Here is a 23343-nt window from a genome sequence, read left to right as displayed (position 1 = left end):
AATGCATGAGGCATGTGCTGGGTGTTTCCGTTTAGGTCATAAAAGCATAACTTTAGGTACTATATATGTTCATTGGCCCATTTTCTGGCTGGCACTACTACTATGCTCTATTTCTTGCTGCCATGGACTCTATAGTTTTGGTCACCATACCCTTCCAACATCCTTCTACCCTTCATCTCTGCCTTGGAGCCAGCAGACCACGGACCAAATCCCCTTAAAACATAACCCAAAATAAACCTCTTCTGCAAATTCTGGGCATCAGGTATTGCGTCCAGTAATTGGAAGGCTGACCAATACAAAAAAACTGGCACCAGAAGTGGAGTCATTGCTAGTACTGTATGTGACCATGAGATTTAGAAGCCTCTAGAACTGGTCTGTTGGAGAAATTTGGGGAGATTTGGAGATGTGAGTTAGAGAAACCTTAGAATCCTATAACCAGAATGATGGGTGATTCTATTCAGAGCTTAGACCAGAATGTTGAAAGAAATGCACATAGGAAAAAAAAAGCCAGGCTTGGGAGTTTTCCGTTTGGCACAAAGACAATGTGTGTTCAGTCGGCAAAAATTTGTCTATATTTTGCTGGTGTCCTGAGACTTCGCATGAGATTGAGAGTAAGGGTGATGGATTAATTAATGGTAGGTAAAAACTGCTGGGTGCTTTTAGCTAGATTTAAAGCAAGAATTGAAGGCAAAAGGCAGAGGAAAACAACTTGGAAAAATTTCAATTTTGGCCTAAAGGAGACCACCTATATAGCTGTAGCCAAAGAACATGTGGTTCCTGAAAACACTGGTGCCATAAAAAGAAACCGAGTACTTAATACAAGAATAAGAAGAAAGATGCTTTGATGGCATCTCAGAATTCAGCAAAACCCACTCATCACAGGTATAAGGGTGCAAAAGCATAAATCTTTCATTTGAGAACACAGTCCCTGAAAACCATCCTTAAGAATAACACCCTAAAGAACTTGTTCCTCAGAATTCACTTCACTGCTTAGCCATTCATGCATTCAGAGGCCACTGTAGCCATTATCCAAGTGGGCCTGGCAACTGTTCCCACTGACAGCCAAAATTGGTATCTTCCACATGATGCTGGTTTAGTCACATGCAGAATGCAGGAATTTTGAGGTCAAGGAGCTTTCTACCTTCATTTCAAAGGATGGTTTAGGAAGCCAGGAGCCACTGAAAAAAGTGTACGAAGCTGTGGAAATGAAACTAAAGATGCAGTGGAGACCCCAGAAAGTCAGACATACCAGAAACATGGACAGTCTGCTGATTAAAGATGGAGGCAGTGAACAGAGCCAGCCCAAGAGAGACTACGTTGGCTGCAACTATCAAGGCCATAGGGATGGGGCTGCCCAAAGTCTCTGGAACTCACCATCTTATATGTGTCTTAGTTACTTTTCTGATTACTGAGACAAAATATCGGACACCTAAAATTAAGGGTGGAAAGGTTTATTTGGCTCACAGTTTGTAGAAGTTTTGGTCCATAGTCAGCTGGCTCCAAGGAAAGGTGGTGTGGCAGATGGACATCACAGATAGATTTAAACATGATGTCTTTTGCTTTGTTTGGGTACCAGGGATCAAATTCAGGACCTTGCACTTGTGAGGCAGGCCGCAAACCACAGAGCTAAATCTCCAGCCCTAAATATGATGTTTTTAAACATGGCAATCCCATGGCAAAGTACATAATATACTTTACATCAAGATGGATTAATTTCAGCTCTATCAATCACTATACATTATTAGGCAGTGTTGTGAGCAAAACTAGTGAAGCAATTAGAAATCTCTGAGCTGCAAAATGTTGAGTAAAATAATCAGCAAAAGAAGAAATATGAACTTAAAAGTTTCTCCATCCTGTCTAACCTCAGATCCTAAGTATAAATTTAAATACAGAACCATTTTAAAAAAGAGGGAAAATTATGAATGGTATAGCAAAACGTTAAAATGAAGGCAATCTGAGAAAAGGATACCTGCATATATTTTGCTTCATTCTTGCCACATCTAAGCAGTCTGAATGTATATTATTAAAAGGAAAGCATTTAAAAATCTGACTGTCAACACAAATTTTTAAAAACAGGTAAAAAAGCAGCTCTTGATAAAAAGAAGGGCAGAACAATCATTTTGTAGAATTTTTAAAAAGACCTGTGTCTTCTATGAAAATAACCTTCTGGTATACTCCTTTGCTACAGGTATAAAGTTTGAAGGTTTCTGGTGAACAATTTAACTGGCTATAAATGGATCCAGGAAAGGAGATGATTCTCAAACTGTGTTCCATAAATACCAAATGTGCCACAAAGGTATGTCAGGAGCTGCTATCAGGGCAAAAGAAAGATAAGTAGGCAAGACCCAAGTCCTTTCCTCTTCATACACAATGCTTCAGATAGAACAGACCAGTCTGTGTACGATTTAGTATGTCCCTTCAATACATATTAAGCACTACTACTTGCCAAGTACTTAACTGTTCCATGAAAGAATCACTTGCTAAGCAAATAACACAAATAAGTCATACTCATAAAAGAAATATATCGACCCTAGAAGCATTAATTTGGTAATTACTATCTTACGGTATACTTCTCAAATATGAGCAAAAGCTGTCAGAGTTAAATGAGTACTATCCAAAGCAATTTATTTCAGTTCCTTGAGCTCCAGTTTCCTCACTGGCAAAAGGGAAAAACCACTGACTACGCAGGTTGCTTTAAGCCATAGAAATAATGGGCCATGCATTAACCACGGAGAGTGGCAAAAAACAGGTTTTCAGTAAATGGTAGTTTCTGTTACTATGAGTTGTTTCAACTGACAAAAGTAGAATAGGAATAACTTCACAAGGATAACAATTGTTTAAATGTCAAATGGCTTACAATAGAGACTAAAACATATTCAGATGGTCAAGACACCAAAACTCCTGACCAGGTAGCTTTTAATATCCCAACTCACTGCTTTTTACTCATCCCTCTTCACTGTTTCCTCCAACTATTTCCACCCTGTTTCAGCTCCACAAACCCACCAGGTTTTGTCTTGCATCATCTATACTTATACTCCTTTCTCTCAAAAACCACCTCTTATTCCACCACCATTACCTCTATTCCTCAGATTTTAAATCAAGTCAGTCTCTCTGGGAAAACATTCTTGGATCAGCTTATACCATAAATAAAAACTCTAATTCAAACCTTAAACCTTCTCCTTCAGGCCCTTTAGCAGACAAACTCAGCTATATAATGAGACCTATTAGCCTGAGTGTCTTTTTTTTTTAGTACAGATAAACAATTCCTCTGAATTGCTTTGGCAAAAGGTAGATACTCTGGTTTGATCCTACCAAACTCAGGGTGAGGCTTGATTCTCATTAAATAGTGTTGGGGACTTCAAGAAGAATTAATGTTCTTTTCACAAGAATCTGTGAAATCAGACTGGCTACCACAAGAGTGAGTTGTAATAAAGCAAGACTGGAAACTCCCCTTGACATCTATCACAGGTGTACTCTTTGGCAGACACCTGCTTATCATTTTTGAACACTTCACACCTTTTCATGCCATCTGGAAGGAGGCCCTCTATCTCAGGATGTCAGTGCCTTTCTCTTAGACCTCCAGACCTTTTGGCTACATACACCTTTTTTTTTTTTCATAAAATACCCACAGCCTTAGCTGTTTGTTTTTGCAATACAAACAGAACTACAACCGTGTGTGCTGTTTAAATTATATTCTACATTACAAAAATATTATCTGAACAGAAATACCAGTTATCCTTAACTTTTCATTCATGTAAAAACTTTTATAAAACAAACTGAACTTTCCAAACAAAAAGAGTACTACTAATGTTGAAACTGATCATTTGATAGGCAAATTAGATATTAATGGGAAATAAATTGTACAGCTCAAAGAACAAAACTACAAATCTATTAAAATAAGTCTATACAAGATCTTACCAAATGATTTATTCAAGAATAAAATTTCTTGCAATTAAGTTCAGAGCAGTCCTTTGGAATAGTTTGAGTCTCTTCTAATCAGAAAGTGAAATTCCACTTAGCCAAAGTATTAATATATCATTTTCACCTTAACTTCCTAAACTCATGTCTAACTAGAAAACCACATTTCATTCAACATTATCATACTGTATTTCATTAACTGAATAAAAGACTGGGGATTCTTGTTTGCTGTGATTTGAATGTATCTCCCAAAGTTCATGTGTTGAAAACTCAATCCCCAATGCAACAGAGTTGAGATGTGGGAACTTTAAGAGATGATTAGGTCATGAGGGTACTGCTTTTATAAGTTGATTCACTACACAAGAGTGAATTCATTATCTGGAAAGTGGATCTGTTATCACAACAGTGGACTTGTTACAAAACGGAGTTAGGACTTCTCTTACTTTCTCACTGTCATACTCTTGCCTTTCCACTTTTCAACATGATAAAGGCTTTGCCAAGTTACCAGCCCCACTGGTAGTCAACATTCCAGCTTCCATAAATTTCAGAAATAATGTTTTTAAATAAGTTACCTTATTGGTAGTTTTCTGTTAGAATAACATAAAACAGATTAAGATTGATAATTATGAAAAATCTTCTGGTATTTTGTAATAGTTACAGTTACTACAATGAAAGCACATCCAGAGGGAAGGCACCAACATCACTATTGCAGGTCACATCAAGTTGATGTTGGTTCTGACCTAAAGCCTACCTCCTCGATTCATAATCCAGTTCAAAACAAGGAAGGAATATAGATTTATGCTTAGAAAGTGAAAGCAATACTGGTTTTGATAATAAAAGAGAGGAGTAGTTACTTTAACAGGTGAACCAAAAAGATGGCTAAAAGCCAAATAATACAAAAAAGAGAAGGGAAAAAGCCCTTGATTTTCTATTGGAAGATAAGAGAATACTATCACTATTAATATTACTAATAAATATAGCCAGCCTTCTGTATCTGTGGGTTCAACATCTGTGGATTCAACAAACTATAGATCAAAAATGTACAAGTAAAAATGCACCTGAACATGGCAGAATTTTATTGTCATTATTCCATAAATAATACAGTACAACAATCATTTACATAGCACTCTTAGGTATTATAAATAATCAAGAGATGATCTAAGTTATACGGAGGAATTATGTAGGTTATATACAAATACTATATCACATTATATAAAGGATTAGATTTTTTTGGGGGGGAATTCATGGAGGATCCAGGAACCAGTCTAACACAGATACCAAGGCAAGACTATAGTAGTAAAAAAAATTTTTTAAGATTATGAAAGAAAAAATATTATTAAAGGATTACTATAACCAGATACTACCCCAAATTATTTAATAATACACTACCATTTTAGGTACATATGTACTAAGTATTATTGTACCTACTGCATAGGGCATTAGGCCTCAAAAATATTAATAATTTATGAAGAGTAATATAACTAGAAAGGGCTGGAGCCAGGATTTGAACTCATATCTTTCAATGATATATATTTTCTTGACAAACAGAAAATAAGAGTTCTCATTGTTTTTGCTTAGTTTAAGGAAATGCAAGGCATCCCCTACCTTGAAAGTCCCAGAGGACCGATTAAAAAAAAAAAAACTGAAGAAAATTTTCTAGAACTAAAGAATATGAATATTCGCACAGGAAAGACCCATGACAGTTTTAACATAATATATTAAACTAAGAAGAGCCAGCTGTGGTGGCACACATTTGCAATCCTAGTACTCTTGGGACTGAGTTAGGAGAATCACCTCGAGTCCAAGGCCAGCCTGATCTACATAGTGAGTTCAAGGCCAACCTAAACTACATATTAAGACCTATGTCAAAAAACCAAAGGAAAAAAATTAGGCATAGAATTTCAAGGAATTTAGATGTAAAATATTTCATGAACTTTCAGAGAGAAAAATTAAAAATCACAGAGGCCACATATGAAGGATCAGAAATAAAGAGTGCTTTATTTGTCCACAGTAGTATTGCAAACTAGAAGAAATACATCATTAAATCCAGGGGAAATAAATGAATTTACAGGAAAAGAAGGTAATCATTGCTTACTATAAGCTATATTTGAATAAATTTATCTATCAGGGTAGTATAAACAGTGAATATTAATCTACGGAAGTTAAAATGTAACCACGAGGCTAAGACATGTAAAATTATATTTTCACATCAAAACCTAAAATTCTCAGTAGCATGAGGAATGGGAAGGGTGTGTGTGTGTGTACATGAGGGTGTGTAAGGGACCAAAAGAGAACAGGCTAAAACAATGCTTAAAACTAAGACATGTTTTTAAAAAATATTTTTAAAAGCAATGAAATAAATATGCTATTTTAAAAACATATAAGTAAATTTCAAAATAATAGGTAAAAAAGATAACTAGTTGTCTCTGAGATATTATTTATGAAAGAGGAGAGGAACTTAAGTTCTACCCTATAAAAAATATTGTATTAACTGGAGTTTACTAGGTACACTTTGTAAGCTCATAGTATACACTGACATATACAATATAAAACGAAGACTGTCTTTAAAAAAAAAAGGTAGGATGAAGAAAAGGCAGAGTCCAGGATAGAGTCACACATATGCTACAGGTTTTTCAGTGGCTCAAAGGGCACTTTCTGGAGGTAGGAACACTATCTCCATCCCATTCTTACCAGAGATAGGTATTCTAAAAATCATCCTTTCATAAAGGAGATGAAAACCAATCTAGAGTGAGGTTAACTATGCTTCTTTAGTATTTACAAACTGCTTTTTAAACTTAGGTGTGCAGGACAATGCCACACTTGCTGTTCAGTTTGCTCTCTGGTTGATACCACATAAGCTATTCTTTCCTGAATAATATTCAGCTTTGAAAGTGGTAATGACATAAATCAAAACCAGAGGATTTCAAAACATTATTTTGGAAAGACTCATCTTCAATGGCTAAAAAAAAATAAAGGAAAGAGAAAGCTGGTAATGTTGGCACATGCCTATAATCTCAGCACTCTGGAGGCTGAGGCAGAAAACTCTGCAAATTTGAAGCCAGCCTGGGATACACAGTGAATTCAAGGCCAACCTGGACTACACTGCAAGATCCTGTCACAAAAAAAGGAAAAAGAAAAATTAAAAAAGAAAGAATAATGAATACATTGAAACACATGAAATATTTTTGTAGAAAAACTGACATATAATTTAACCAAATCAATTTGGAACATGAAACATGAGGAAGGTGTGTATGTATGTACTGTAAAAACAAAAAGGGAATGTGCTAAGATTTTTTTAAAAGTACTTATTTCAAGTATCTTTACTTGCCCTAAAAGTCAGAGTTCTTTGAGATCCCAGCACTCCCCCTCCATACCCAACCCAATTCTGTACCTTGAAAAGAACATAATCTTGAGTCCTTCTATATCCCTCTCTCTAAGCATTTACTTATAATGGCAGAAATTAAGATTTGTTAAAGATTCTCCTACAAGGTAAGAAATTACTGGTGAATTCTGAGTGTCGAGATAATGCTACTTGACATATGATCCTTCTCACGTCGGTTCATACCACTCTTTGGAAGAAATGACAGACCAATATGTTCACAATCTACACGGAGAACTATTAACTGACATGAACAGCGTCACTTTGTCAGTATTTTTCTAAAACAAGTCAAATGCCCTGCATATGAATAAGCCTATAGCAAACCGCTGATAATGAATTCCTTTCCAACTGTTTAATAGATGGGTCAGGTCTCTAGAACTTTAAATTAATTTCATTTTCATTAAACATATTTAGCAGTCACAAAATGCCAAGGTGTTTTCTAACAAAAATTCCTTAGTACATGCATGCCTGCTTTAATGCTATGTGCCAAAAAATAAAAAATATTCTTGCTGACATTTCAATATGAAAGAAACAGGAGGCTGTGACATGCAATGGGGAGGAAAAGAAAATATCACGAGAAAATATCTTTTAACTGGTCAAGTCAAGAAAGCAACTCTCATTAGGAGTTAAACTGTTTTAGAGAAGGCTTATAATCTTGGTATTCACTTTTATGGCACACTCAGGGAATACTGAAGAAACATTTGCTGATATAGACCTAAGCACTGAACTATGCCTATCTTAGCATTCAGTGAGGTGAGAAAGTAAAGTCCAAACAACCTTTGGGAACAGCTATGTTAGACAGCATGATGAAAGGAAAAGCCCCTTCTCTGAGAACAGCAGATCCTTACCTGTTGCTGGACTGGTACTTGCTGTACCACCTGTGTAGGCACTGCTGCTTGACTAGCCACAGATGTTTGCAAAGTCACTGTCGAACCTGTGTCCGACCCAGTCTCTGATGTCTGCATGATGGTCTCTGAAATACATGAAAACAGAAATAAAATTTACCGTGCTGTCCATGCATAACAAGCTTCATTAATGCTTAATATTCTGTACAGAAACATTCAACTCTCATCATACCTCTTCGCAATATACTGCTATAATTCATATATGTTGTAGTCATCCTGACCACTATTTAAATATAGAAAAATATTAATCATTTTTATTTTAAAAATTCTCACCAGTACTTGTTAACATGAGATTATGAAGGTTAAATATGAGAACTGCTGTCCCTACATCTCATCTGTTATAAATACTTCAATTTCTTTAGAAACTATGCTTCAAAATAATGTCAATATATTCTTAATTCTCAGAACACAAATTCTACCTGGTGGAAACTACTTTCTAGACACTTTCATAGGCTATCAGGATGTCCCTGGAGAAGGAATATGATGTAAAATGAATCATTTTTAAGATTCTTTCCAACTACAAAACTAACTATTCAGTGATATAAAAATTACTGTGTATCAAAAAAATCAACTGATACATCTTGAATTTAGCCAAAAGATCAAGTTAATTAATATTCTCAAGCTACTACTTATATATTCAATAAAATAAATATGAGATTCTTTGCTGTTGAGCAGGGACCAGAATTCTCATTTTCTTCCCTGACTTTGAGGGGACAGTATTTAATTAGTAGTTATAAAACTATTGCATAATAGCTTCTATCTATGAAGAGTAAAGTAAGCATTGATTTTCCTTTAAAAATTCTTAGAGTATTTAGTTCTCTCAAGCAGAAAATTAACCCTTGTCAGAATGTTTTGTCATAGCACGACCTCTTCCATTTCCTTTTCTCCAAACCTATCATCTCATTCGATTTTGTATGGAGACCTCTGAAGACATCAAAACACCTCTCATTTCATAAATGAGGAAAGTAAAGTCCACAAATATTAAGAAACTCACTCAACAGGGACAGTAGAAGAAACTCAACCCAATGGGGACAGGAGAAGCATTGGGACATTTTTTGTTTAACTTCAAGTCTCTATTTATTTGGAGACTTTGATGCTGGCATTTCTGAATGTGATCTCAGTATTTTGTTATTGTTCTTGGTCAAAATTCTAAAACAATACAATAAAGTTTAACACATAAAAGTCCAGCAGTGGCAGTTATCACTAACTGTTTAACAAATGTTTAAAAGAACTTTCTAGGTCCAGGGATTTAGCTCAGTGGTTCCGCTGCCTGCCTTGCAAGTGCAAAGACCCGAGTTCGATCACTGGTACCAAAATAAATAAATAAAAATAAAAGATCTTTCTAAATGCCTTACATGTCAATTCATAAATAAATTAACCCATATAACAACCCAATACTGTTGACATGATTATGATTTCCATTTACAACTGATGAACTTCAGGTCCACAGACAGAAGTGGCTAGGGGCTACAGAATAAAAGTAAAGGGATGTTACCCCTTTACCCAAGTTACATGGGTGACCTAATGTTCAGATGCAAGATAAGATGGAATAGGAAGGCCAATAAACTGAAATCCAAATTATGTGAAACCTTACAAATAGTGGCTCATTTTAAAAAAATTAGCACTGATTTATAAACACACACATATACACATGCACACATGCTCACACAATCTTTTGGACTACCATATTAAGACGGTGGAGGCCGGGGATTTAGCTCAACAGTTCGGTGGGCTGCCTTGCAAGCACAAGGACCTGAGTTCAATCCCCGGTACCAAAAAAAAAAAAAGACTGTGGACATGCCTAAAAATTTATGAGAATAGCAGTATTCATTACACAATATTCCTACATAATATAGATCAATGGAAGGTTCTCAAAATTTCAGGAGAGAATACGCAAATTAGGAACCCTGTCTATGCCTCCACCTCTTTCTTTCATCAGAGATTGGGAGGGAGAAAGTTCAACAAAGAAGAAAACAGAAATCAAGAACTTTTGATTTATTACACATTTATATGCTTTGATGCTGTGAGTGGTATATAGCAGAGGAGCAATTAGCAAGACTGAGGCAGTTTTTCTTCCAAAGATGAGGCATGAACCAGACATTAGATGTTATCTTCTGGGGCTTCTGTCTGTCTCTCTTGCCAACTCCAAGATGCCTGCTAGTCTTTTTTCGTTTAGGGCACAGATGAAGAAGACAGAGCTACCAGTTATCGCTTCTCCTCTAAGCTACTTAAATGAAGATAATTTTTATTTACATGAAATCACTTATGCTAATATTCCCTCCTCTTCCCCCGGAACTGGCTAGAAACTTTGCCAAGACTAGCTTGTATGCCCATACATTGTACAGTGTACTAGTCCACATATCCTTTTCAGGTCGATCACCCATATTCTGATATCTAGTATTTTAGATCAAACACATGAAGTGGTGTAAAGAAAGAAATTCTGTTTAAAATTAAATATACCTTCAAAGTAATTCTTAATTTTCAAAAACTAATGATTTGAAAAAACAATGCCTCAGGAAACCAAAGCCATGGATTTGGCCATGGCCTCTTATGTTAGACTCCACAGACCGATTTTGTTTTCCTCAGATGAATCCTTAACTATCAAGAAAAATATGCACTGAAATGCAAATTCTGATTTTCTTGAAAAATTTGCAAAAGGTGAGCCCATACTATGTGGTTTACAGGCAAATTATTTAAATGGTAATATTCATTACTTTGCCTCTACAGATAGCTGAGAGTTTGAGTCCCTTTAATGAAGCCAGAAATCTATTCCTATAAATTGAAATTGGAATATTTTTGAGGCTTGAAACAAAACAAAGTTGAAGACATTTATACCACCTACTTTATAAAAGGAAGTAATACCCAAGCTTTGATGACTGATAGAAACATGTGACTGTGTTATTATAATTATGGGTTTTCTTCATTTTAGAGGTTAGTCAATAGAGGTGCAGAGTTGCTAAGCCACCTGCCCAAGGCCCTACAGGCAGGAAATACAAAAGTAGGTTTTGAACACCATACTAAAGCTCTGTGCACTGAATTACTAGAACAGGTTAGATGTTCTAAGTTTCATAATAAACACTGCACAGATAGAAAAGAACAGAGTAGAGAAATGAAGGTATTAACATTTTAAAAAGAGAAAACAAACAAAAAAGAAAAACCCAAGTATTTAACAGGAGCAAACGTTACAGAATAGAGTAGAGAAAGTAAAGACTGGTAGAAAACACTGGTTGTAAAATTTAAAATTAGCAAATCATGGAAAACTTCCCATTGAGCATCTGGCTCCATCTAACATGCCATATCAAAAGTGGCACAACGATCCCAATCCAGCACAACCAAATATAAAACAAATAGCAATCAAGTCCCAGAATACCTTCTATTTCTTCCAAATTTCTGCTCATTGGACCAATCTACTTGGCTTCTAGATTAGAGGGTCAAACCAACAGATTAAGAATATAGCCCATCAGCATTGTCTGCATGTTCTGATTTATGTCTTCACAGACACTCATTCTCCTCAGATTTCATTACCATCTCAGTTTGCTGTTCTGTCTGCCATGACCCAAGACAGCCTCAATTACATCCCATACACAGACCAATTCTAAAAGTCATAACTAGGTCTGTCATTTACTTTTAAGGCCTTTGATGCCAGAAACTGAGCTAACTGCTTTAAACACAAGTTCTAGTTGTACCTTCAGGAACAACCCTATGGTTCCCTACTTAACAAACAAGAAAACTGAGGCAAAGATCAATTAAACTGAGCAAAGTCAGAAGTCTGAATTTCAATCTACATCTGTCTGAATCTAAAGCCCATAGGATCAACCATTAAATTATATTGCTTGGCAATATCCTAATATGGCTTCCAAATGAAAAAAATTCCTAGCTAGAAGACTTCTGGTCTGAAGAAGAATCTTTTGGGTTCTAAGTCCATAATACTTTATCTGCACTTCCAATACTAGACACATCCATTCTATCTTCCTGACTACAAAATTTAAAAAGTTATTTCTCTTTTTCTACTGAGATTATAATAAAACATAACTAGTATTTTTTCAGAGCCATTTTAAATGAGTAATTCTGAAAATTTGATTTAAAAGCGGGTCAATTAGAATATTACAGCATGTTTGAAAAGTATAACTCTACTGCTAAATTTTGCTAAATAGATTATTTCAACCTGAACACAATGAGTATTTTGGGAGTTATCTAACATTTATAGACAGCAAAGATCATCACATGAGGATATGATCCATTTGTAGGTTTTGTTTTACTCCCAGCAAACAGTTCATGAGTATATTCAAGGTGTTCACATTCATCCGGCAGTAGTTTCTTGTGCTTTGTTTATGTTTGGAAGTAATTTAGTTAGTTTAGTTCCTTCACAGCCTGCTTTCAAGCAGTATTTGTTTATCAGTCATAAATGCAGTCACATTAATCCATTTTGATAAGCTAAATAAACCCCTGCAGTCTGTCAATGATACAGCCCCTATGTAAATGACCTATATATTCTTGCAGGAAAGACTTGCACAATTTCAGTCTAGTCATCCTTGCCTAATGCGGCTGTCAGGTGTGTCATGAGCAACAGATGCTTGTTTGACAAAGGACCTTTTTATTCTGGCTAATTAAGCTGTTGGACACACCCGCCTGTTAAGGGTTCAGCTGTATACAGCCAGCTCAGGCTGAATCACATGAATCTACAGCTAAATGGACCACATTTTGAAAGAAGGCTAATTAACCCCTAGGAGAAGAAGGAAAAATATTGCAAAAACCCAGCTGCTCAATGCAAAAAGATTAGCATTTCTTCAACCTGATGGGTAAACCTAAGCAAATCAAATGTGTTTGGAACAAACATGCATTATTTTCAAGTTTTAAGGCACTCAAATGTTCTCTGTGGAACTTCCTGAAGATTATTTAATACACTCAAATTCACAGTTGGATTCCTTTTATCACACACAATGTACATGCCAGATTAAATGGCTTAATACTCTGACCTAGTCAATTACTTATCAAATAGAACTATATAACTAGGTTACCTTAAAAATAGGTAATAACAATCCAATTTTGGGGGGAACTTTCATCTTGGTATAATCTGCTGTCTTCAAAAAGCAGTCTGCAGAGTGTGATTCTACTACACTTACTGTATTGTTTTTAACACTGAAGACTGCAACAGGTTGTAATTCAGTATAGAAAATCAAGACTTGTAATTAAATTTTCAAGAACAGGGAATTTTCTTCCTTTCTCCCCAGCATTGAAAGACAAAGATGCTACTTCCGATTGCCACATGAACCAAATTAGCCAAAATTATTGTGACAGTCATTTCATAAGCATAGTAAAAATAAAACACATCTAAAACGCAACCATACTCAAGAATGAATTATAAGACCACTGGAATCCTCATTCAACGTAAGATCATAACAATGCAATTTTATAATTGAAGATTACCATTTTTTAAACATGAGAAATTAACACTAGTGTGTGCCTATACAGAATAAAATCTAAGACCATTATAATTAAAATCCTGCAGTGTAAAACTTATTAATACCGATTCAGCATCAGCAGTTCTAACTAAATTTTAAAAAATAATAGTACCAATACTGCCCGTAGCAATTAAAATTTCTACTAAGGTAAGACAACTAAAATGAGAAATGCTTTGGGGAGAAAAATACTGAATTACTGCTTTCTTTTACTTTCCTGATTATAAAATTAGTATGAATGTATACTTTTCTTACTCTTTTGGAGAAGATAATAAAAACTATTACTTTAACTCTTTAAAAAATAATGATATTAAGCAATTTCCAAAGAACATGCAGTGTAAAACAATGGGCATACTTGAAATTATATGTGTATGCATCTTATTTGGTTATATAATCACACAATAGATTTAAATTTTTGAAACTTTGGCAAAAATATGTTGAACTTACTATTTTACCTACACATAGAAAATGTTATGACTTGGTTTTTTCCCCCCTCACTCAGTTTTTTTAAATGGCTAAAGTATATATTGTAGTCAAGTACCAAGCCTTTATTTATATCACACCTCTATGAAAAATTTACTCATTGGTAAAACATAAACCTTTATCAAATCAATAAATCAAGTAGGTGAGGGAGATAAAAAGAAAACTCATGATTATCTGTACTATAAAAGCTCTGCCTCTTTATTTAACTTTAATGTTGTAATCCTCATGACTATACGCAATAAATCTTTTGTACAAAATGCGCCTGTATTAAAATGATAGAATGATAATAGTGCAGACTGTTCTGTAGTCATCTTCTGGTGATAACAGATGACAGTGATTAATGTTGGCAAAAATTAATCAGGACAATGGTAACACATACAGTTGCCTGGGTAACTTTTTTCATTTTTCAACAAAGATTTTCTCTTACCTAATTTTTTCCATGACTCAGAATGGATTATGAAAAACTACTTAAGAAAAGAAAAAGCAAATACTGTAACAGTTTTTATCTTAAAGGAGTAACTACTTAAACACTGAAACAGTCCATTAACAATGACACTGCAAGGCTGAAATGTAAAATTTGTTTTGTGTTATTTCTGGTTATTAAGAGAAGCTGTCATCAGGCAAGGTGCCATTTCAGCTTTTTCTCCCCCTCACATTCATGAATTCATAGGCAAATCAGTCTTACCTATATGGCATAATTTTAAAAATGGCACAGCTCAGACAAGAGCCAAAAGAAGAAAATAAGGCCAAGCAAACAAAACCCTCTAAGTACAGTAACTCTACAACCTTATTCTATTGAAAGGGAGCCTGAGAACAAAATGGTATAATATACAGAAAGATTCTTACTCAAATCTATGAGAAAAAGTATAAAGTTTCTGTCTATTGGTGAGTCTACTGCTAAGAGTAACTAGAATCTATCAAATGGAGCATTTAATAAAAACACATAGAATCCAAAAATTAACACTATTATATCATAGTCACTCATATTCACTATCATTGGTATTAAGCATACTTATCATATTTGATCATTTACTATGTAATAGATCCCTTGAACACACTTAGTAATTTTACTTCATGCAGTAGATAATCCCATTTTATAGGAGAGGAAAGTAAGGATCAAAGACATTAAATAATTTTTCCACAGTGATGGAGCTATTATTAATAAAGCCAGAATTCTTGCATAAGTAGACAGTGAAGCTATGTCAGCAAGATCAACTTTAAAGAAATCAAGTACTTCATAAACACTTTGAATAAAGAATTCTGAATTTGAACAAATATCACATGAACTGAAATATCATACCCAGCAAGTATGATCAATAAACTCTTATAAAGTCATTAATGTTACAGTTTTTTATGATATGAAAAAGGATATCATGGATGAGAAGTGGCCTGTAATAACTAAATATTTTTTGGACAAAAAAGGGACTATTTTAGAGACTCATTTGCTTTCAAGAATTTAAGTTTATTATATAAAAAGTCAAATAAGGACTCAATTAAGTGTATATATATATAACTATAAGCAAACACAATGTTTACTTAAATACCACTTACCAAAAATAAGCAACCAAAAGATCCATAATTGTGTAATATAAAGTGTTTCACCTAAATCTATAATGGAATACGATGTGGATCTATAAAACCCAGCATGAAAAGACAGCTATAATACTGTGAGCATAAAACATGGATTGCAAAGAAGCAGGTAGCAGCACATTGGGCAAAAGATTTCCAATGCATAAAATATAAGTTGGGCTATGGAGGTTAAAATAACATCAGTGGAGAGCCACTCCTGCTCCCGACCCAGCCGCCATCGCACAAGCACTGGGAGGTAGCCTGGGGCCCGATCCACCGCGGGAAGGAGAGCCACACCAGCTCCTGACTCAACTCAGCCACCATTGCTCAAGCGCCTGAATCCTCATAAGTCCCCCAACCCGCACTCTCAGACCTCCTGACTGTGCCAGTCTTTGGACCCACTCTGCTGAGGCAGAGGTGGTCATCAAGGGTATTTTTCTGAGTTCCCAACTTTGAACATCATTAAAGAAAGGGCGTGGGAAACCTGTAATAGAACGTTGTGGAGTTCAACCATTCAGAAGGTTGGGGAACTCAGTCTGGGCCTTGCAGCCCAAGGTCAGTCAGCGCCATGGGGTTCAGCCATCAGCTAACTGAGATCAGGGATCTTGTATCCTCGCTCTGTCTGAGCCATTAAATGGTAAATACACTATATTGAAATTTTGTTCACTGCAGACAGGTTCTGGACTGCTTCTTGATTTCAATTTAATTCAAATGATTTACAGGTGATAGACTAGTGACTACCACAGGTGGTCAGTGTCCAAGCTGTGCTTGATCTTAATGTGGTGCTGATTGTATCAGTTGGAATAAAGCATTGCAGTTGATTTGATGAGCTGTTTCTCTGATGCTATGAAGATGAGAATGTCTGTAGGTCGTTACAGACACAGGAGCTAGGGTGCAACTATATCAGGAAGATTTGGGTGATAATCCAGAGATTAAACCAAGGACAGTCCGACAACAAAAATTAAAGTGAGAAAACACGTCAGCAAGACACAAGGACAGACTTCCAGTTCACCAGTGGCAAACAGTAGGGCAAATGAGTATTAAAAGTCCGATAGTGAACCACCAGGACACCCTGAACTCAAAGCACAGGAAGTAACAAAACAGATCAATCAGGCTCTAGAAAAATTCAAAACAGAAATAATTTCCCAGATAACCATAGAGATAGTGAGCAAAATGGGGAAGTCGTGATTCGATACTCTAGAGCAGAAACTGACAAAAAATAGATGAGCTCAGGACTATGATAGAAGCCATGAAGGCCCAGCATAAGAAAGAAATGGAAAAAATAAACGCCCAACATAGGAAAGAAATGGAATCCATAAAACAGATTCAAACAGATATCCAGGAGATTAAACACTCCATAGAAAGTGTACACAACAGAATAAAAAAATGCGAAGATAGACTCTCAGATATAGAAGATAAGATTACAGTCAGTGACCATGAAAAGAGAGGTCTCTTAAAAACAGTAAGGGATCATGAGAAATCGATCCAACAACTCCTAGGTGATGCAAAGAAGAATAACATAAGACTGATAGGAATACATGAAGTAGCAGGAGAAAATACAAATGACTTAAAAAAGCTGTTCGCAGAATTAATGACAGAAAACTTCCCAAACAGAGGGGAAGAATTTGACATTCTGATAACTGAGGCATATGGGACCCCAACTAGCTACAATCAAAAAAAAATCTACACCTAGACATATAATAATCAAGATCCCAGAAACCCAACAGAAGAACAAAATACTACAAGCAGTAAGAGAAAAGAAACAAATCACATATAAAGGAAAGCCCAACAGAATCACAGCAGACTTTACAACACAAATCCTTGGGGCAAGGAGAGCCTGGAATGAGATATTTCAAGTACTAAAATAGAACAACCTCCAACCTAGACTGATGTATCCTGCAAAACTCTCTTTCAAAATGGATGGGAAAATGAGACACTTCCACGACAAAGAACACCTGAGAAACTACATGAATACCAAACCAGCCCTACAGGTAATTCTAAACAAGATCCTAGAAAAAGACAATGAAGGCAACAACACTATCAGGCCCAACAGAACAAATCAAATAGGCAAGGCAAGAAATTAAAAGAAGGTGAAAAAGTAAAAAGAGTCAACAAAAGGCCAATAACATGTCAATAATAAGTCAGTACATATCAGTTATAACCAGCAATGTCATTGACCTCAACTCACCACCAATCAAGAGAAATGGACTGGCAAAATGGAATAAGAAGGAAAATCCAACAATATGTTGTATACAAGAAACAAACCTAGTGCAAAAAGAAGCCCATAGACTGAAAGTGAAAAGATAGAAAACAATTTTCCATGTGACAGGAGCACAGACAAAAACAGGGGCAGCGGTCTTATTTGCAGACAAAGTAAATTTCAAACCAAAACTGATTCTAGTATTATTGATGTAGGACAGTACTGTATCATACCTCTATGAAGTAAAATATCTCATACCTGCTGTATGATACATAGTAGGGATCATGCTTTATCAGAGCTACATTTAATGATATTACTCTAGAATGTTCTCTTTCCGGATGATGATTAAGATGCTAATAAAAAAAATGGTGCCAGGTACCACAACAGCAACAGAACTTTGCTGTTTTCTGGATATTATTCTTTTCTTTGTTTCTTTTTGTTTCATTTTGTTTTGTTTTTAATGGAATGTGCTGAATGTCTACAATTTTGTTCAGATGACCGCAGAACCTGGAAAAGCTGTTGCTGCTATCGATGCATTACATACTGCTATTATTAGTCTTTTTATATAAATATATATATATATATTATACACATACACACATATACATAAATTGAATTTTGGGAAACTTTAATGGTGCTGCCAATTTTGCAAAAAGTCATCCCAATTTACTGTGTTGAGTTGGCATTGTACAGAAATGGACAGCCATATTGGTCTAGAAATGTTAATTTTTTTATTTTTATTTTTTATTTTTTTCCATGTATACAGGGGTAACACATCGTACTAAATATGTAAGGTCATATCTACGTTGGTTTGATTACAGAAACTAATAAAGTATTCTCTAAATAATGGTAAAAAAGAATAAGATAAGACTATAAGAGCAAGAAGCAATTTAAATAATGTTCAGGGACCATTTTCATCTCCAGAATTAAGGATTATTTTAATGTTACATCATTGCCTTTTCTCTTCTACTTTCCTTTTTAGTTTTATTTTAGGATTCCCTATTTTTAATGTTCATACAGAGATTTCTTTAACTGAAATACCGAATGGTTTCTTTGGTGTGAAAAACTATAATAGTACACAGGATCCTAATGAGATAATTAATAATGTGAAATAGGAAGTAAAGGGCTAAAGGTGTAGGGAAAGTGGGAACGGTGGGGGAAAGGTAATAAGGGAGAGGGAAAAAATATGAGAAACTGAAAAAATGGAAATAAAATGTTTGTAAATGGAGAGGGGAGGAGGGGGTGAAGGGAGGGCAGGGACAAGGGGAAAAAATGAGAATCAAGACCTATTATGTAAAGGTACAGAATCCCAATGATGAATGTAACTGTACTGTATACCTAGATTGTACCAATAAACTCAATGAAAAGAAAAAAAAAATAACATCAGTGGAAGTACTCAGAGGCTTTCCAAAGGAATAATCATAAACTTTGAGCATTCTCAAGGTTGCCCTGGACTTGTTGGTCAAAACAAACATGGGCTTCAAAAAGCCACTCTAGCCTGGAGCTATCACAAAAAGTCATTCTTAAATTCTGCAACCTAAATAAGTTTATAATCCCAAAGATACCTGTAAAGATAGATTTTGATCTTTTCTGTTGCTGTGCAAGAACTCTTCCTCCATTCTTACTGCTAAATGAGTCAACACTCTCAAAGCGTTCTTAGAAACCACCTTTTCAAAGGATCTGATTATCTGCGAAGATAGGTTTTATAGATCCACTCATTGCTAGTTGTATGATCTTTGTCATTTTGTGCTAAAGACGAATTTATGGTAATACACATTTCCAAATATCAAAAATGATCCCTTCTTTATGACACTCGTCAACCTATCCTCTAATCCACAATCAAGATGTAAAATTCAGGTCTGCTCCCTCTGAATGCGAAGTAACAGCAATGGTTCTACTTTTCATTATCTCAAATTAAGGAGAAGACACAGGTGAGGAATTTAGATATTTATTTCTACTGAGAAGGATCTTCTTTCTAAACACCACTAGTGTTGGGTGTGTATTCTTCCCACAAACTCTATAAACAATGAGCTTTTATCTTTGTTCACTAAGCACAAAAATACGATTGTTGTTGTTGTTGTTGTTGTTGTTGTTTTGAGAGGAGGTCTTCTATATAGTTCAGGGTGGTCTTGAACTCACTATGTAGCCCAAACTGGCCTCAAACTCACAAGGATCCTCCTACCTCAGTCTCCAGTGCTGGAATTACAGGCATGTAGCACCACGGCTGGATCAAAAGTGTGGTTTTTATCCACAAAGAAGTACTTATTCTACCTTGTGTTTTGGATTCATAAACAAAAAATATGCTTGCCAAGTAGGACTTCCAAGTGGTTTTAAGTTAAAAGAGATGTGAACAAAGGGAAGATAAAGATTAATTCAAAAGTATGCCTTACTTAAAGAACTACACAGTGATGACATAGAGACCACTACAGGAACAGAGTACAAACGAAATCCTGGGCCCTTAACCTGTCACTCATCAAAAGCAAGATTTATGTTTTCTTCTCTGATAGGCAGGGACTTACATGGTTTTTGCTTCAAACTGTGATTTTTCACTTGAGCCTACAATGTCCAATAAGTAACTAAAAGTGGAACAAACTCTGACCTTCATTTTGTAAAACTCTGGGTCAAATCTTCCTAAAGTATATTAATCATTTAGGGAATATCTGTCTAAAATTTGGCAAAACAAGCTTTATGAGTCCTAAATTTATGTAGCCTATGTCATGACCCTTTAAGATTGAGAATATTAAGATAAGAGATCTACAGAAATAGTCAGCTATGCCCAGAATTCTACATTTCCCAAAGCTAGGCTCAATTTGTATTTCAGCAGAGCTTTACATGACTGACGCTCTTTCAAGTGATGAGGATTCCTCCCATGGGAACCAAATTTTTCCCCAAGTTATGAGGATTCATTTCATTGGAACCAAACAGCCTTTCTAGTGATGAGGATTCCTCTGGAGCTATGAAACCAAGACTGATATGATGAACCAGACTCCAAACCACCAAAGTACCCCATAACACTGTCAGTTATTTTTTTGTTGTTGCTGTTTTTTGTTAATGGACCAGTCTGAGCTTCATCAGAATATACCCTGTCCAGCTCCTCAAGCTATAATCCTTTTCCTATCTTCTTACTTTCTTCCATCCAAGTACTAACCAGGCCCAACCCTGATTAGCTTCCCAGATCAGACAAGATCGGGCACATTCAGGGTGGTATGGCCATAGATTCCTCTTACTTCCCAATGAAAGGTTTTACCTGTAAATTTATACTATAGCTTCAGTTTTAATTTACATTATCATCAAAGCTTGGACTTATGCTAGCCAGTAACAGAACCACAAAAGAATTAAGCAGGCAGTATTGCACCCAAACAGGAATATTTTCTCTGGATTTTATAGACAGCCAAAGCAAGAACAGTAATTCTTAATTTTCTTCACACCCGAAGACTATAGACAACTTTCCTCTTTGATTCTTTGCCACACAAGATTTTTTTCTCCCATGTCTTTTTCTTTATATAAAAATGGAGAATAGAATCTTTTGCAGCTTCTAACTATTCTAATGACAGGCTCAAAGAGATCAACACATCTAAAAGGGGAAACTAATAATGTATAATAACATTGCTAATAATAGAAACAATATATCCCATTTTAAATGTTACAGTATATTAAAAAGTGAATTCTCATCACTGTCACTTTTTGGCAAATATAGTGAACACGAGTGTGGGTGGACTTAAAAAAAACTATGTATTCACATATACATAAACTCTGGAAACATTTGCCATATACAACATCATGCTATTAATCAAATGTTTACTCTGTCTTTCACTATAGAAATGCATATGTAACAGACTGAAGAACTTGGAATTAGCCAACTCTAGACATTCACTACTTAACAAAAATTATTTCTCTGTAAAAATCAGGAAATTCCAAAATAATTGTTGTTATTTTAAAACATTGTTCCTTTGGCATTACTTTTATGGGAAGGGTAATGATTTCTATATATGGCTGTCCTTCCAATATTTTCTTGAAAACATTATTCTTCTAAAAACTCCATGCCAAAGAGTTGTATCTTTAAACATGAGTTATCTTACACTACCTCATAAATCTGCAATAAATACTCATAACTAGGATTATTTAAATATTTAGAATCAAGTAGCCTCTTCATAATTACAGTGGTACCTCGGTTCACAAATTTGTTTCCACAATTCTGGTCACAAACTAAATTAGATGAGAACCAAATCAAATTTCCTCATAAGGTCAACATTGAATTTAACCACTGCATTTGATTCACTTCTCATCCAATTTGGTTTGTGACCAGAATTGTTGAAAGAAGTTTGTCAACCAAAGAATCACTTTAAAAACAGCTGTCATTATATATTTTAGATACATGTGAAATGTCACGTAATGAGCTTTATTTTCCTCCTTCCCTTCTCTTAATAAACTTTGGTGGTCTTCTGTGGAGAGTAAGAGGCAAAGAACTCTTCTTTTATTCCTGATAATATAGTAATAGTAATTATTTCTATCCCAATCATTCATTTCATAAACTTTTCAAGAACTCCCTTGAGTCACCATCTCTATTTCTGCACATTTTACTTAACTGATGGCTCCTTATCTGTTTACCACATCATTCTGAGAGAATTCCAAGGTCAGTAAGGAACAATCTTTAAATCTACAAATTCTACGACCTTTCCTGTTGTCAGACTCATGGAACTACTAAACTACACTTGACATTAATAATAATCTCTTATCTTCTTGAAAACATTTTCCTCCTTGTCTTCCAAGACAGTCCATTCTGATTTCATTCCTACTTGTATGAAGTTTGTTTCCTTCAACACTTTTTTTTTTCCTTTTGAATACACAAATGTGCATGTACACGCAGAGGTAAGATTAGTCTGTCCTTTCACTAATTATATGTGAATAACTCCCAAATAGTCATTATTCTTTCTTCTACTGAGCTACAGTTTTAGATTTTTAATTGCTTGGTGAGTTCTTTTCAAATGACCTATCATCATTGCAACTCTAACTGTTCCAATGAAATCATAAAAGCCCAACTTAAATATTCTTCATGCATTTTATACCATTCTGCAACACCTCCTCTTAAGATGTGGAGGATACATACTCTTCCCTCAAGTACTTCAAAAATCTATTCATGGTATAAGACAAAAGAGACAATCTTCAGGCGGTCACAGTAGTGCACATTTATAATTCGAACTACATGGGAGGCTGAGAGAGGAAGATCATAAGTTCTAGGCCACTCTGGGCAATTTATCAAGGCACTTACTCAAAATTAAAAAATAAAAAGGACTGGAGATGTTCACTGAAAGAAGGCCCCTGGCTTCTATCTCTAGTCCCATAAGAGGGAGAGGGAGGAAGAAAGAGGGAAGAAGGGAAGGAAAGAGAGAGAGGAGAAGAAAAAGAAGGGGAAGGTGAGAATATATATAT

At 35.3% G+C, this 23343-nt stretch overlaps 1 protein-coding gene across 4 annotated transcripts in view; it reads right to left on the bottom strand.

The window, feature by feature from the left end:
• Positions 1-23343, bottom strand: part of Rfx3 (regulatory factor X3) — a 264034-nt gene that overhangs the window by 138529 nt on the left and 102162 nt on the right. For all 4 annotated transcript variants that reach the window (XR_002025914.2, XM_010640114.2, XM_010640117.2 and 1 more), the window contains exon 2: positions 8146-8270. Coding sequence is in view for 3 of the 4 variants with exons in the window: in XM_010640114.2 (XP_010638416.1) it covers positions 8146-8270 (125 nt within the window). In the remaining variant the exon portion in view is untranslated. The remainder of the gene's footprint in view (positions 1-8145; positions 8271-23343) is intronic.

Source organism: Fukomys damarensis, unplaced genomic scaffold, assembly GCF_012274545.1.
Source record: "Fukomys damarensis isolate Sample0158 unplaced genomic scaffold, DMR_v1.0_HiC HiC_scaffold_31, whole genome shotgun sequence".
NCBI lineage: Eukaryota > Metazoa > Chordata > Mammalia > Rodentia > Bathyergidae > Fukomys > Fukomys damarensis.
Note: the sequence above shows the minus strand (reverse complement) of the source record. Positions and strands in the feature narration are given on the sequence as shown.